Here is a 14,218-nt window from a genome sequence, read left to right as displayed (position 1 = left end):
ACAATACTGAGTTTTCCATTCCATGAACATGAAACGTCTATTTATTTAGATCTCTTTAAACTTTTTTAGTTAAAGCATCAATCTCAGCAACATTTTAGAATTTTCATTGTACAAATCATATACTTACTATGTGAAATTTATTCCTGAGAACGGTATTCTTTTTGATGCTACTGGGAATGGCAACAGTCTCCTTAATTTCATTTTCAGATTATTGCTTGTATATAAAAGCACAGTTGATTTTTGTGTGTTGATCTGATCTTGTATCTGCAATGTTCCTCACTCATATTTTAGTTCTAGTAGGTTTTTTTGTGGAATCTTTGGTATTTTCTATACATAGGATCATGTCATCTATGAATAAAGACAGTTTCACTTTTTTCTTTACAATCTGGTGGCCTTAAATTTTTTAAAAAATGTGTTTCTTTGTTTTGCCTTATTGTACTAGTTAGAATCCCCAGTTAATACTGAATGGCAAAAGCAGGCGTCCTTGTCTTCTTCTAGATCTTAGCAGGAAAGCATCTGTATCTCACCTTTAAGTAGAGTGGTAGTTATGAGCTCTTCGTAGATGCCCTGTATCAGATTGAGGAAGTACTCTTCTATTACAAGTTTGCTGAGTGTTTTTCATCTTGAAAAGGTGTTGGATTTGTTAAACGTTTTGTCTGCATCTATTGAGATGATCATGTAGCTTTTATTCTTTATTCTACCAATATGGTGTATTAACACTGATTGATTTTTCAGATATTAAACCAACCTTGCATTCCTGAGATAGATCCCTGGTCATGGTATATTCTGTATTCTTATTTATCTCTGTATGCCTGCATTCTATCTTTGATACTAGATGATAAGCACTGAAATTTTGGAAGGAGTGTAATTTTGATTTTTTTATTTTTGGCTGCATCAGGTCTTAGTTGTGGCACACGAGATCTTTCATGCGGCATGTGGGCTCTTTGTTGTAGCTCTCAGGCTTACTTGCCCTGTGGCATGTGGGATCCTAGCTCCCCGACCAGGGATCAAACCCGTGTCCCCTGCATTGGAAGGCGGATTCTTAACCACTGGACCACCAGGGAAGTCCAGGAAGGAGCGTAATTTTTAAATAATGATTTTTAAAGACTGCAATTTTTAGACTTTTAAAAATATGTTTTCCCAGCACAAGCGCTCTTTCAGAAACTAAAAACTTGAGCTCAGCACCTATTTAGCAAGAATAACTTGTTAAAATAAGAAGCCACTAGGGGGACTTCCCTAGTGGCGCAGTGGTTAAGAATCTGCCTGCCAATGCAGGGGACACGGGTTCAAGCCCTGGTCTGGGAAGATCCCACATGCTGCGGAGCAACTAAGCCTATGCACCACAACTACTGAGCCTGCACTCTAGAGCCTGTGAGCCACAACTACTGAGCTCTCGTGCCACACCTACTGAAGCCCGCATGCCTAGAGCCCGTGCTCCACAATAAGAGAAGCCACCACAATGAGAAGCCCACGCACCACAATGAAGAGTAGCCCCCCGCTCGTCGCAACTAGAGAAAGCCCGCGCACAGCAGCGAAGACCCAATGCAGCCAATAAATAAATAAATAAACTTATAAAAAAAAATAAAAGAAGCCACTGGGAATTCCCTGGCACTTCAGTGGTTGGGACTCTGTACTCTCACTGCTGAGAGCGTGGGTTCAATCCCTGGTTGGGGAACTAAGATCCCATAAGGCTGCGGGGTATGGCCCAAAAAAAAAAAAACGAAGCCACTATGACTGTTAATTTTTATGTCACCTTGGCTAGGCTATGGTGGTCAGCTGTTCGTCCAGACACTAATCTAGATGTTGCTGCAAGGATATTTTCTGGATGTGATTAACATTTATAATTAGTTGACTTTAAGTAAAATAGATTACCCTTGATAATGTGGGTGGGCTTCATCCAATCAGTTGAAGGCTTTAAGAGCAGAAACTGAGGTTTTCTGGAGAAAAAGAAATTCTGCTTTAAGACTAACATAAAAATCCTGCCTGAGTTTCTCATCTGGCAGACTGTCCTACAGATTTCAGACTGAAGAATACAATGTCAACTCCTGTCTGAGCTTCCAGCTTGCTGGCCTGCCCTACCAACTTCAGACTTGCCAGCCCCCACAATAATGGAGGCCAATTATATGTATTTATCTCCCATTGGTTCTCTTTCTCTGGAGAACCCTGGCTGATACAGCCATCAAATAGCTTATATTGTTAATCCTCCCTTCTGTGACCCACATCATGAATTACAAAGTTGATTCTGAGGGCTTCTATCCTGCTGATTGCCACAGGCATCAAGATCACAGGATCAGAATCTATACACTGGTGCACAGCACAACGCATGATAAACACGTAGCAGGTGCCCAAGAATGTGCACTGATGGCAATAAACAGAAAGAGAAAAGAGACGCTCAAGAACAAAAGAACACAACCACCATCATATAAGTAAGTGAAAGGCCCCAAATCACAAGACAAAATCAAGAAGTGAAAGAAATCAGTCTGCTCTTAATGAAGTAAAGTACAAATAAAGCAAAAATACTGGAGGTTTCGAAAGTAGAAGAATTACCACGTTTTAAGTGTTCAAAAATAATACTGGGGCTTCCCTGGTGGCTCAGTGGTTGAGAATCCGCCTGCCAATGCAGGGGACACGGGTTCGAGCCCTGGTCTCGGAAGATCCCACATGCCGCAGAGCAACAAAGCCCGTGCGCCACAACTACTGAGCCTGTGTTCTAGAGCCCGTGAGTCACAACTACGGAGCCCGCGTGCCACAACTACTGAAGGCCACGTGCCTAGAGCCCGTGCTCCGCAACAAGAGAAGCCACGGCAATGAGAAGCCCACGCACTGCAACAAAGAGTAGACCCCGCTCGCCGCAACTAGAGAAAGCCCTCGCGCAGCAGCGAAGACCTAACACAGCCAAAAATAAATAAATTAAATAAATAAATTTATTTTAAAATCATAATAATACTAGCGTTTGAACTCCTGATCTTGATGATTCCATCATTAAATGGAAGAACCTTTACATTTTTTAGGGTATTAAATGTATTTACTATGAATTTCAGAAACCTACTTAATTTTAGGTAACGTACCAATCAAAATGTGCCAAAACAAATAATTCTTTATTCTGCAGTAAGTTCCATCTTTGAAAGCCCCTGGTTTCGAAACATATTTACCTGATGCTCCTAAAAGCTAAGAGAAACTTTTATAACTATTTGATAAGCAAAGGCTCAGTACCCACGCTTTAGAAATGTGGTCTGCCCTAGGACAGACCCACTTGACAAGCATATGTGTACCCCAATATAACAAAAATTTGGAAGATGATGATGTTAGCTGCTCAGGACTCTGATTACCATTCTGAATTTTTATAATAGATTTCCCTCTTAACACCTGAGCAAAACGAATGACTCCTATTTTCCAATTTGCTCAAATATGTAAGAGAAAAATGAACTAGATTTATCAGGTACTGAATTAAAATGGATTAAATTGTCTTTATAGTATGCTTATTTCTTCCTAGACAGAGAAAACAGAAATAATGACTCATATCAACATGGGGACCCCTTTCAAAAGTCGGGCCTACACGCATAAAAACAACCACCTCAGCAAAGCCCTAACTTTGCTGAACCAACGATCATGGGCTTTGAAAGACGCAAAGATCTCAGAGAAGGATTTAAAAGCACGTATGGTTTCCAACTGAAAAATTACGAAGGCACGACCAAATGCAGAACAGTGCTATAAATAGCTTTCCATGATAATGTAGAAATACCCTACAGAAACAAACTCCCATCATACCTTCTGCTATTTAAATGAGTAACATTTATGTATTTATTAACAAAGCCCCAAATCACCTAAGAACATATGTATAACATTAATCATTGCTGCATTGTTTGCAATAGTAAAAGACTGAAAAAAAAAAACCACTCCCAAATGTTCACCAATAGACTATGTTAAAAACTGATAGCATGTGCACACAAAGGAATGTTATACAGTTGTTTTTTTTAATAACAAGAACAACAACAGGGCTTCCCTGGTGGCGCAGTGGTTGAGAGTCCGCCTGCCGAGGCAGGGGACACGGGTTCACGCCCCGGTCTGGGAAGATCCCACATGCCGTGGAGCGGCTGGGTCCGTGAGCCAAGGCTGCTGAGCCTGCGCATCCGGAGCCTGTGCTCTGCAACGGGAGAGGCCACAACAGTGAGAGGCCCGCGTACCGCAAAAAAAAAAAAAAGAACAACAACAAAAAACCCTCTCTAATGTGGAGATAATATAAAAAGATCTCCAATATGTTTGAAAGTAAACAAAACAAATACAAAACAAGGTGCAGAGCAGTCTAAGTAGCATGCTATGCTTGTATTTACACAAGAAACTCTGGAAGAATTCCAGAAAGTGGTTACGTATGTACGGGAGGTGTATGGGGAGGAACTGGGTGGATGAACAGCTACAGTGAGAACTAGACTTTCACTGTACGCCTTTTCATTCTTTTAAACTTTGAACCACGTGACCATATTACTTATTCAAAAAAATAAATAATTCTAAGTAATTTTAGGCTATTTTATTTTCACCTATCTCTATTAAAGAAAAAAAAAGCTGTAAACCCAAGCTCCAACATGAAATCGGCTGTTCTCGATACTTTTTAAATGTTTCTAGTTCAATGTGCATACAAAACGAAGGGGTTCCTTTAAAAACGCAAAAAAGAGGGACTTCCCTGGTGGCACAGTGGTTAAGAATCCGCCTGACAACGCAGGGGACAAGGGTTCAAGCCCTGGTCCGGGAAGTTCCCACATGCCGCGGAGCAACTAAGCCCGTGTGCCACAACTATTGAGGCTGCGTGCCACAAATACTGAAGCCCGCCTGCCTAGAGCCCATGCTCCACAACAAGAGGAGCCACCGCAGTTAGAAGCCCGTGCACCGCGATGAAGAGTAGCCCCACTCGCTGCCAACTAGAGAAAGCCCGCGCGCAGCAACGAAGACCCAACGCAGCCAAAAATAAAAGAAAGAAAAAGCAATTTCTTCTGGGCACTGTGACCATCATTACAGGGACAGATGACCATGTGCTTGCTGAAACAACTACTCCAAGGCCATCGAGTAACAGAGACTTTCCATTGAGCCAGAGGGCGGTCTCAGCTCAGCCAGTTTAGTCACTTGGAGAAAACTGACTCTTCTATTTGCTTTGTTCTACCTTCCGTACTCAAGATAGGGAGACCTCAAAATCAACCCAGTCTGATTTTTCGACAGGGAGACAGGCCTCTGAGTTTTGTCTCAATTCTGATGCAGAATAGCCTCCATTCCACAAACCATCAAGGACAAGTTCAAAATTCAATTCCTTGAAAAAGGCAGAGGCTTTGGTAAGAAGAGCACTAACTTGCTGGGTAACCCTGGCCTTACCAGTTCATTTCTCTGGGCCTCCATTTTCTTACCGGTGAAATGAATGGGTCTGGCGCCAAATTCTCTGCAAGGTTCCTTTGGGTCTAAAATACTATAATCTAGGGACTTCGGTGGTCCAGTGGCTAAGACTCTACATTCCCAATGCAGGGGGCCTGGGTTTGATCCCTGGTCAGGGAACTAGATCCCACATGCCCCAACTAAGCGTTTGCATGCCGCAACTAAAGATACCACATGCGGCAACAAAGATCCCGCACGCGGCAACAAAGATCCCGCACACGGCAAATAAGAGCTGGCACAGCCAAATAAATAAATAAATAAATAAATAAATAAATAAATAAATAAATAAAAATAAAATAAAATACTATAATCCAATAAAGAGTCAGGTAAATCTAAAGATCAGATGAAGGATAGGAGATGCCTCTAGACTACAGCATATTTTCACGTACACAAAGATTTGCTGACTGGGACATGAATGTTCTGATTCCTATTTTCCGTGTTTTAACTTAAACATACATAATTTGGTCCACTTGATACAAAGATTTCTCTCATGCAAAAGCTCTGACTAAAAATGAGTTACCAGAGACCTCCCTGGTGGCGCAGTGGTTAAGAATCCACCTGCCAATGCAGGGGACACAGGTTCGAGCCCTTGTCTGGGAAGATCCCACATGCCGCGCAGCAACTAAGCCCGTGCACCACAACTACTGAGCCTGCGCTCTAGAGACTGCGAGCCACAACTACTGAGCCCGTGGGCCACAACTACTGAAGCCCGTGTGCCTAGAGCCCGTGCTCCACAACAAGAGAAGCCACCACAATGAGAAGCCCGCACACTGCAAGGAAGAGCAGCCCCCGCTTGCCTCAACTAGAGAAAGCCCGCACGCAGCAACAAAGACCCAACACAGCCAAAAATAAATAAATAAATAAATAAATTTATTTATTAAAAAAAAAAAGAGTTACCATTAGGTAAAACTTTTAAAAGATTGATAGAGTGGAGAGGATGATTTAAGACTGTAGGTATGGAGGGTGCTGGTTAAGAAAAGTTTTAGTTTGGTCCATTATCCTTTGATTATCACCATCCAAGATTCATACTTGTATTAATATCCTTTGAGGACTAGCCCTCCAGTGATTTACCTTTGCTTATTCCCATAAGTGAAGGAGGGGTGAATACTCTTCTGAGGCAGCAAATTCTACTGCAAACTCCAAGCCAGCAAAACCTGCTCCATATTCTGAGCAATAAAAGCTAAGTGATTTCAGAAAAGAAAAATCCACAATACTTGTGCATATTTTTGTCTACTAAAAAGCAAAATGCATGCTTCCTTTAGCCCTGGTTTCCTATAGTCATAATCAGCTAGAGCTTTATTAAAACACTAATGATGCACAGCTTTATCTTAGACTGTTCTAAAGCAAGCTCTTAAGCATATTCATCTCTGCAAGGATTCACTCTTTGGCACAAATCAGTGAGCAACACAGCTCTGGCAGGCACTCTGCAGGGTGCAGGTTCATTGTCTGGTCCCTACTTTGGGCTGGCACAAACTGGACAGACTGCTGAGAAACCAGCTCATCTCATTACTATGTCTTTATTCTCCTGCTGCAATTCTGACATCTCTCCAAGATCACGAAAATCCTCATCAGGTCCTAAGCCAAAGAGAAGATGATAGCCATGGGTCCCCAGAAGTTTTGAGAAAAGCAAGGAAAAATAAAGAGCAGAGAGTTAGGTCACGTGCCAGCAGTTCAGCATTGGCTGGTGCTCGATCCACTAGTCATCCTCTTTGTGCTGTCAAAATTCTCCTACACTTCCAATATTTATGCTCCAAACCAGAGGCTGGAGACATTCATCTTTTTAATGATTCTGAAAACAAACATAATACTTCTCTACATTTTAAATACCTGTGCCCTGTCCCAGAGCTATCCTCGTTCCAAAAACCAGGCTTGCCGCTACTTTGGCAAAGCGGCAACCCGAGTGACTCTGATACCAGATTCCTTAACATTTCTGTTAAACACCTTCTTTCTTCTGACAGCCTCTTAAAAAGCACCAGTACAGCCAACGCATTTTCGGCCTCCATCCTCCAGCAGGCGACGGGAGCTTTCCCCTGAGAAACCTAATTCAAACCTGTGTCTGTCCCTCCCTCTCCGGAGGCCACCAGGGCCAGCACCTGGCACAGGCGCCTGCTTTGGATGCCAAGCCCGCCTGAACTAACCCTCAGCTCCCGAGGGGAACAGACCACCGGGCGGGAAGGAAGGGATGCAGCGCTGCGGCCAGCGGGAACCCGGCCTGCGCCGCGGACACCCCGCCCCTCGGGAGCCGCATCGCCCCGAGCGCACGTCTCTGTCACAGGACCGACTGCGTGGGGGCCGCTCCCGTCCCCCGGCGGAAGGGCTGCCCACTCCAGCGACCCGGCCAAGGGCCCTAAAGCACCCCTCCAGACCTCCTCCAACACCTCCCACCCTCCGAGATCGCTCTGCAGCGACGTCGGCCTCTGCGTCCCCGGGACCCTCGGAGCCCTCGCGCGGGAGCACCGCGACCTCCTCCCGGCCCTGGGTCGTGCTCACCGGACTTGGGCGGGTAGCGGTACACGGAGTTGGACGGGATGTCCACCTCCTCCACGCCCGCGTGCTGCCGGCTGGTCAGGGCCCCCATGGCTGCTGCGCCCGCGCCGCCCTCGGCGCCTCACCGCGGCCGCTCGACCCGCGCCCGATGCGGTGGTCGGCTGCCCGCCGCGGACGGCTCCGCCTCGGTGCTGCGGCTCTGGCGGCGAGGAGCCCCCGGCGCGCCGCGCACCATCCTCCGCCGGGCCCCGCGGCGGCGCCTGTGCCGAGGGGGGCTGCGGGCTGGGCCGGGGGCGCCGCCGCCGCCTCAGGCCTGGTGATGTCAGCGGCGGCTCGCGCGCGGGGACCGCGGCGGCCAAGGCCAATGGCGGGGCGGGGCGGGAGCGGCCGCGCCGCGCCGCGCCAGCCAATGGGCAGCGGGACGCGGCGGAGCGGCGGCCGGGCGCGCGGGGCCGACCCGGGGCTCGCGGCCCACCGCGGGCTGAAGGCGCCGAGGATGCGTTGCCCCGCGGAGCCCGCTGACCCCGTCAGGTGACCGCGCGGGAGCCGCCTCCTCGCCGCGCTCCAGGCCGAGGCCGGGAGTTTGGTCACCATTGTCCCCCAACATCCGAAAGGCGCACGCGGCTTCCCGGCCCGGGGGAAGCCTTCTCCAGCCCCACCCATCAGCATCTGCCAAAGCCAGTGGTCAGAAACCCCGCAGAGGGGCGCCCGAGTCTCCCAGCCGGGGCAGTTCGGGTGGGTTCCCGCCCCCAGAGCCTCAGCCCCAAAGGGGCTCCCAGGGGGCGGGGAGATTGGTGAGTGCTGGGGACCTGCTAGGACGAGGTCGCTGTCCCTGTCACTTAGCTCCTTTCGAAGCGCAGAAAGCTATACATGTTCTGTTTATGGGTCCCTTGGGCAGCTCATGTAGTCCTGAAGTTAGGGGACCATCAAGACAAAGGAAGATCAAGACATTCAACCCCGGACTCTGCACCTTCTGGAAACTTTGGAAAGCCCTGCGAGCGAGGAGAGTCGACGCAGTGGGACGCGAGTGGGCCAGGCAGAGCAGGGGCTCCTCTGGATGAGAGCACACACCCAACAGTGGGATGCTTGGACAGGCAGAAGACGTCACTCCAGAGCTTAATTACAGACATTTGTGTTTTAAACCTTTTATTTTTTTTGAGTGCGTCTGGTGTTTTTTTCTGAGAGGGTGGACTGATCAGCAAGAACTTCAACTGCTAGAACGTGATTTCAAGAGCGTCTCTACACACAGTGCAGTTTGGGGCCTCGAGTTCCCTTGATTAGGTTTGCAAAGCCATACCATAGAGTCTCTTTCCTGATTGTCTTTTGTAGTTTTCATCACCCTTTCTTCAGCTTCAGACCTGGTGACGAAGATACTGACGCCCAGTTGCCTTGGTTTTCTCCAAGGTCCCCAGGAAGGCAGGAACACATCCCTGTCATTTTTTTCGACTGATGGCGAGGAGGGCCTGAGCGACAGGGCAAGTCCCTGGCCCAGAGGAGCGGATGGGCAGCCTCTCCCAAGTACCAGGTCTCCCTAGAGGAGTTCAGAGCCTTCCCCCCGAGCCCTCGACCCTCATCACTAGAAGGCTTTTGGACATACCTTTGGAAGGGACCTCCTGGATACTCCTTTCACCACACATAGGCCCACCTTGTAACTACTGGGTAAAGGGAAAATACAAGTCATCTAGAACCGCCTCAAAGCAGAAGGCCTTCGGCACATCACAGAGTAAAATGTCTTATAATCTTAGACCCTGTTAAGAAGCCTTTGTCCTTCCTGCCCTCAGCATTTGGTAAAGGGGGCACCATCCCCTTAATGGGTTTACCCACGTCTTCAGGTTTCTTTGTCCCAGCCAGAGCCAGGCAGGTTGTGGCTCAATGAGACAGCGCCATCCCGTTGCTTGCAAGGATCTGTTCTTGTCCCTGCCTAGGGTCATGAGACAGAAGAGAAAAGGAGGGAAAATTCTAGCTCAAAGAGACTCTCTGTGAATTGAATTAGAGTCCCACCGTCTACTAATCACATAATGTTACAGTTTTGGAAAAGAAAACCTCTACCGGTGCTCAGGGTGCAAGCGAGATAGGCAAACCCTTGGAAGAGCCGCCACTGCATTCCTCCCAGGTCCTTCCTTGGTGCCTCTTGACTCCCTTGCCAGAGATCTGGGCCAAGGAGAGGCCCTGAGGGAGAAGATGGCACAGACAAGAGGAAAAATCCAGAAATGACTCCCATCAAGAGAGCCATAAAAATACTTTTAACTCGAACAAATGGTCTGGGGAGGGGTGGCGCAGAGCGCATAGGGAAATTACATGCAAATACCATGCGTCCTTTGGGCGAATAGCCTCAAGGCGTCCTATCCATTTCCACGCTGTGGATGCAGCCCAGCGGAGAGCCCTGCGTTTAAAGGTCTCAGGGGTTTCCTCTAAGCATCCGAGGAAGGCAGGGAGGTAAAAGCTACGTGTTTTATCAGGTCTTCGCCCTTCTTCTCAACCTTGGGTCCAAGGGAGAAAGGAGAAGGCTGTGGGGAGGGGAACAGAGGGATGAGTAATTTCTAGGTCAGCTAGTCCCCTTGAGCTTTTAATTTTGTTCATTTTGGCTGTCCCGGTTTCAGCTCAGATGTGCATTTTCCACCTTTGTAACACATCCATTCATTTGGAAGATTTGCACAGATTCCTGTATCAGGAGGGAGAGAGAGCCTGCAGGTGAAGAGCTGATGGACGCTGCCCTGTATGTAGCACAGCGCTCCTAAGGCAGCAGAGCAGGGAATACCTTGGGAACCTGAAGGAGCTAAGACAGGCCCCTTCTTGGCTGTTGGCTTGGCCCTTCTGCCTGGGCCAGGGGGGACAGGAAGGTTAGAGCCCCGGCTGTTCTGAGTATCCAAAAGATGGGCCCAGTCACAACACACAGCCCCTGATCTTAAGCTCATGGCTTAAATGGATTAAAGCTAAAAGCACAAGCAGGGAATTTCACATCCTGCTTCAGATCAGTGTGCTAGGCTGACGCTGACAGAGGGGCCTGAGCCTAAGTGTTTTGAGACCCAGCAAACGGTTCCTCTGACGACCTAAGGCTCTCTGTTGAGGAAAATAACCTTGCCCATTAGGCAATCAGCAATCGGCCTTTCACATTTCGCTTCTTGCCAAGGGTGAATTCTTCATTGTTAATTTCCTGCTCAGCTGTGTGACCCTAACAAAGGAGAACTGTTCAGACTACAGTTGGGTTTGTAACTTCTTAATCTACTTTTCAAGTTAAGATTGAAACGAAAGACAGTGTTTACACTGGTGTGGCTTTGGGTGGGGTGAGGTGCCTGGGGTGGGACCTTGAAGTTGGCACTCGTTGTTAGTGTCACGCAGGTGCCTCACCCTGGCTGCAGCCCTGCTGCCCAGGCATCTGGCATTTGGAGAAATGGAAGACCTGGGACATTAATCCCATGCAAGGATTCCTTTAAAGAAATTAGGAGAGTTCGTTCTATTTTGCTTTACTTTAGTCCCAGGTTGTTTCTATCAAACACTAGAGCCCGTAAAGCTCGTTTCTGTACATTCGCTTCTCCCTTCACTTCCCTGCCCTTCTTCTGGTTTTGAGCTCAGCCCCATCTGGGGCCACACATGCTGTGTGATGAAATCAGCATGAAAGAAGGCGCCACTAACATTTCAGCCCAGTTTGGATCCGCTGCCCCCTCTGCTCTTCCTGGGGAAACACTCAGGCAGGCAAAAAGCCCAGCATCTGTCTCCTGCTACCCAGAGAAACCAGAATGTGGAAGAGGCAGCATGGTGACAGCCTCCACACCTCTATGCTCAACTGCGGTTACTTAGAAAATCGAAGGGAGAAACTGAGAACAAATTCTCTTCCTTCTCCCAGGGTTTCTTGACAACACGAGTCCTGGCTGGAGCATCAGATCTGAAAGAAGTCGGAAGACCGTCTAGTCCAGGCTCCCTCACCTGACCGATGAGGCAGCTACAGCCTGGGGAGGGGAAGGGACTTTCTCAAGGCCAGGCCAGTGGAAGCCTGGCTCAGAACCCAGGGATCCCAGGCTTCGTGCACTGGGCCTCGCTGTGGGAAACCCGTATTGCTGGTTTGGTTTCTTTTTTTGCAAGGTAGGTTGACTTCTAGAGCTGGTATAAGAGGACAAAATCAACTCAAGGAATAAGTTCAGAAATCCAACACAAACACGTGTTCACCTGTTGTGATACCAGTGCCCACACACAATAAACCACCCTGCCGTGGAAGTTATCCAATCCTGAGCTCCAGCTGGCGAAAGGAAGCCACAGAACTTCTCTCAGCTGGAGTCTCCCTACACACTCCCTCTACTCCCCTGAAATTGGAGCTGAGGTCAGATCAGTCATTCATCTCCTCCCAGGCACGGGAACCTAAGGGCAGATGAGGAAAGGGGGTGAGACCCACCACCGAGGGTTAGATCAGATTCTTAGCAAGCAGGTTAAAAGTGTCACATACACACTCACGGTGCATCCCTGCTAAAGTCTGAGCACTGGCCAATTCCGTGACTCCGTTTACAAAGACACATTTATTCCTGAGCTAATTGCTTCTCCATTTAGGTGACACCTACTATCTTCATCAGGGACACTTCAAAGATCATGTGTTGAGCCTGTCAGAGTAATAAACGGAGATACCACTTACTGTTGTGGTTCTGCTGGAAGCCTCAGATCTCTTTCATGTACCATGAGGTGTATATTTATTATATTGCTTCGTCATGTACTGTTACCTTTTATAGTCCAAGATGCTATCTGTGTATAAAAAGAGGCCTAGCAATTTCATCAGCTTCCTCTCTGCTTTTCCTGCATCTTGGCCCTCTTTCCTCTCATACATTCTAAAAATCACTCTTTGCTTAACTTTCCTGATACACACCTGTCATCATGTTACTGCCCGTATACCTTTAGTGGCTCCCTATTACCCTACACAAGACAGATATTTTATCCCCGAGCCCTTTTCTCCCTCTATGTCCCAATAAACCCCGCTCGTACCCTGAAAACAGCTGTCATTCCGGCTCATGTGTTTGCTCATAAAAAACCTGGTTTGTGTCACACCTGTGTGCTGAGGTCAATCCCACTTAGCCGAAATCTGACCTTTTCCATGAAGCCGCCTCTGAGAACCGTGGCCCACAGTTGGCTCTTCTTTTCTCAGAAGTCTTATTGTGTGAATAAATTTCTGTATACCTCACTTGATATGTACTTATATGCAGGATGTCCCCAGCTTCCAAAGGCAAAAGGCATATCAGGCTCTGGAGCCAATCAGAACAAGGTCCTAAGCCCAGTTCTTATATTACTATCTGTGCGTCTCGGGAAATTTCCTCATTCTCTCTGAGCCTCAGTTTCCTCCTCTATAAATGAACATGAGAACAGCAAAGAGCTGTCTGAACATTCAGTTGGACAAGCTATGTAAAGCCCTAGCACAGTTCCTGGCACACAGCAGGGGCTCAATAAATGCTAACGTTTTTTTAATTTAAAAAATCGTTAGTACCTATAAGAGAAAAGAATCTGAAAAAGAATAGATATATATAACTGAATCACTGTGCTGTACACTTGGAACTAACACAACATTGTAAATCAACTAAACTTCAATAATAAAAATATTGTTATGAAGCAATTGGATTCCAGAAGATAATTGTTTTTTATTTATTTTTCAGCTGCACTGGGTCTTTGTTGCTGTGCGCGGGCTTTCTCAAGTTGTGGCAAACAGGGGCTACTCGTCGTTGCAGTACGCGGGCTTCTCATTGTGGTGGCTTCTCTTGTTGCGGAACACGGGCCCTAGGCGTGCGGGCTTCAGTAGTTGTGGCACGTGGGCTCAGCAGTTGTGGCTCGCGGGCTCTAGAGCTCAGGCTCAGTAGTTGTGGCACACGGGCTTAGTTGCTCCATGGCATGTGGGATCTTCCCGGACCAGGGCTCGAATCCGTGTCCCCTGCATTGGCAGGTGGATTCCTAACCACTGCGCCACCAGGGAAGCTCCCGAAAGATAACTTTTTAAAGTCAGGGGTCCAGGATTTCTGAGCCAGGATGTGCATTCAAGACCCTGCCTTTGGGAATTCCCTGGCGTCCAGTGGTTAAGACTCCACACTTCTACTGCAGGGGGCCCAGTTTCAATCCCTAGTCAGGGAATTAAGATCCTGCAAACCACACGGCCAAAACATAAAAAAAAAGCCAAACCCGTGCCTTCATGGTGCAGATGATAGAACTACAATAGAGGGAGGCAGAGCCCAGGGCTTGGATCCCCTGAGACACCCCCTTTCTGCGCCATTGGAACCCAAACTGCCAGGAACACATCTCCGCCATCACGCCTGTGGGCTCCTGAATGGCCAGATAAAAAGCCAGCCTGCAC

At 47.8% G+C, this 14,218-nt stretch overlaps 1 protein-coding gene across 5 annotated transcripts in view; it reads right to left on the bottom strand.

The window, feature by feature from the left end:
- The window catches only part of RNF157 (ring finger protein 157), a 78,116-nt gene extending 69,788 nt beyond the window's left edge, over positions 1-8,328 (bottom strand). The window contains exon 1 of one of the 5 annotated variants that reach the window (XR_004523741.2): positions 7,906-8,328. Coding sequence is in view for 4 of the 5 variants with exons in the window: in XM_033847178.2 (XP_033703069.1) it covers positions 7,906-7,993 (88 nt within the window). In the remaining variant the exon portion in view is untranslated. The remainder of the gene's footprint in view (positions 1-7,905) is intronic. The other 4 variants (XM_033847178.2, XM_033847176.2, XM_033847180.2 and 1 more) reach the window with 4 other exon arrangements.
- Between the last annotated feature and the right edge of the window lie 5,890 nt (positions 8,329-14,218).

The sequence above is a fragment of the Tursiops truncatus genome, chromosome 20 (genome assembly GCF_011762595.2).
Source record: "Tursiops truncatus isolate mTurTru1 chromosome 20, mTurTru1.mat.Y, whole genome shotgun sequence".
NCBI classification, from domain to species: Eukaryota; Metazoa; Chordata; class Mammalia; order Artiodactyla; family Delphinidae; genus Tursiops; species Tursiops truncatus.
Note: the sequence above shows the minus strand (reverse complement) of the source record. Positions and strands in the feature narration are given on the sequence as shown.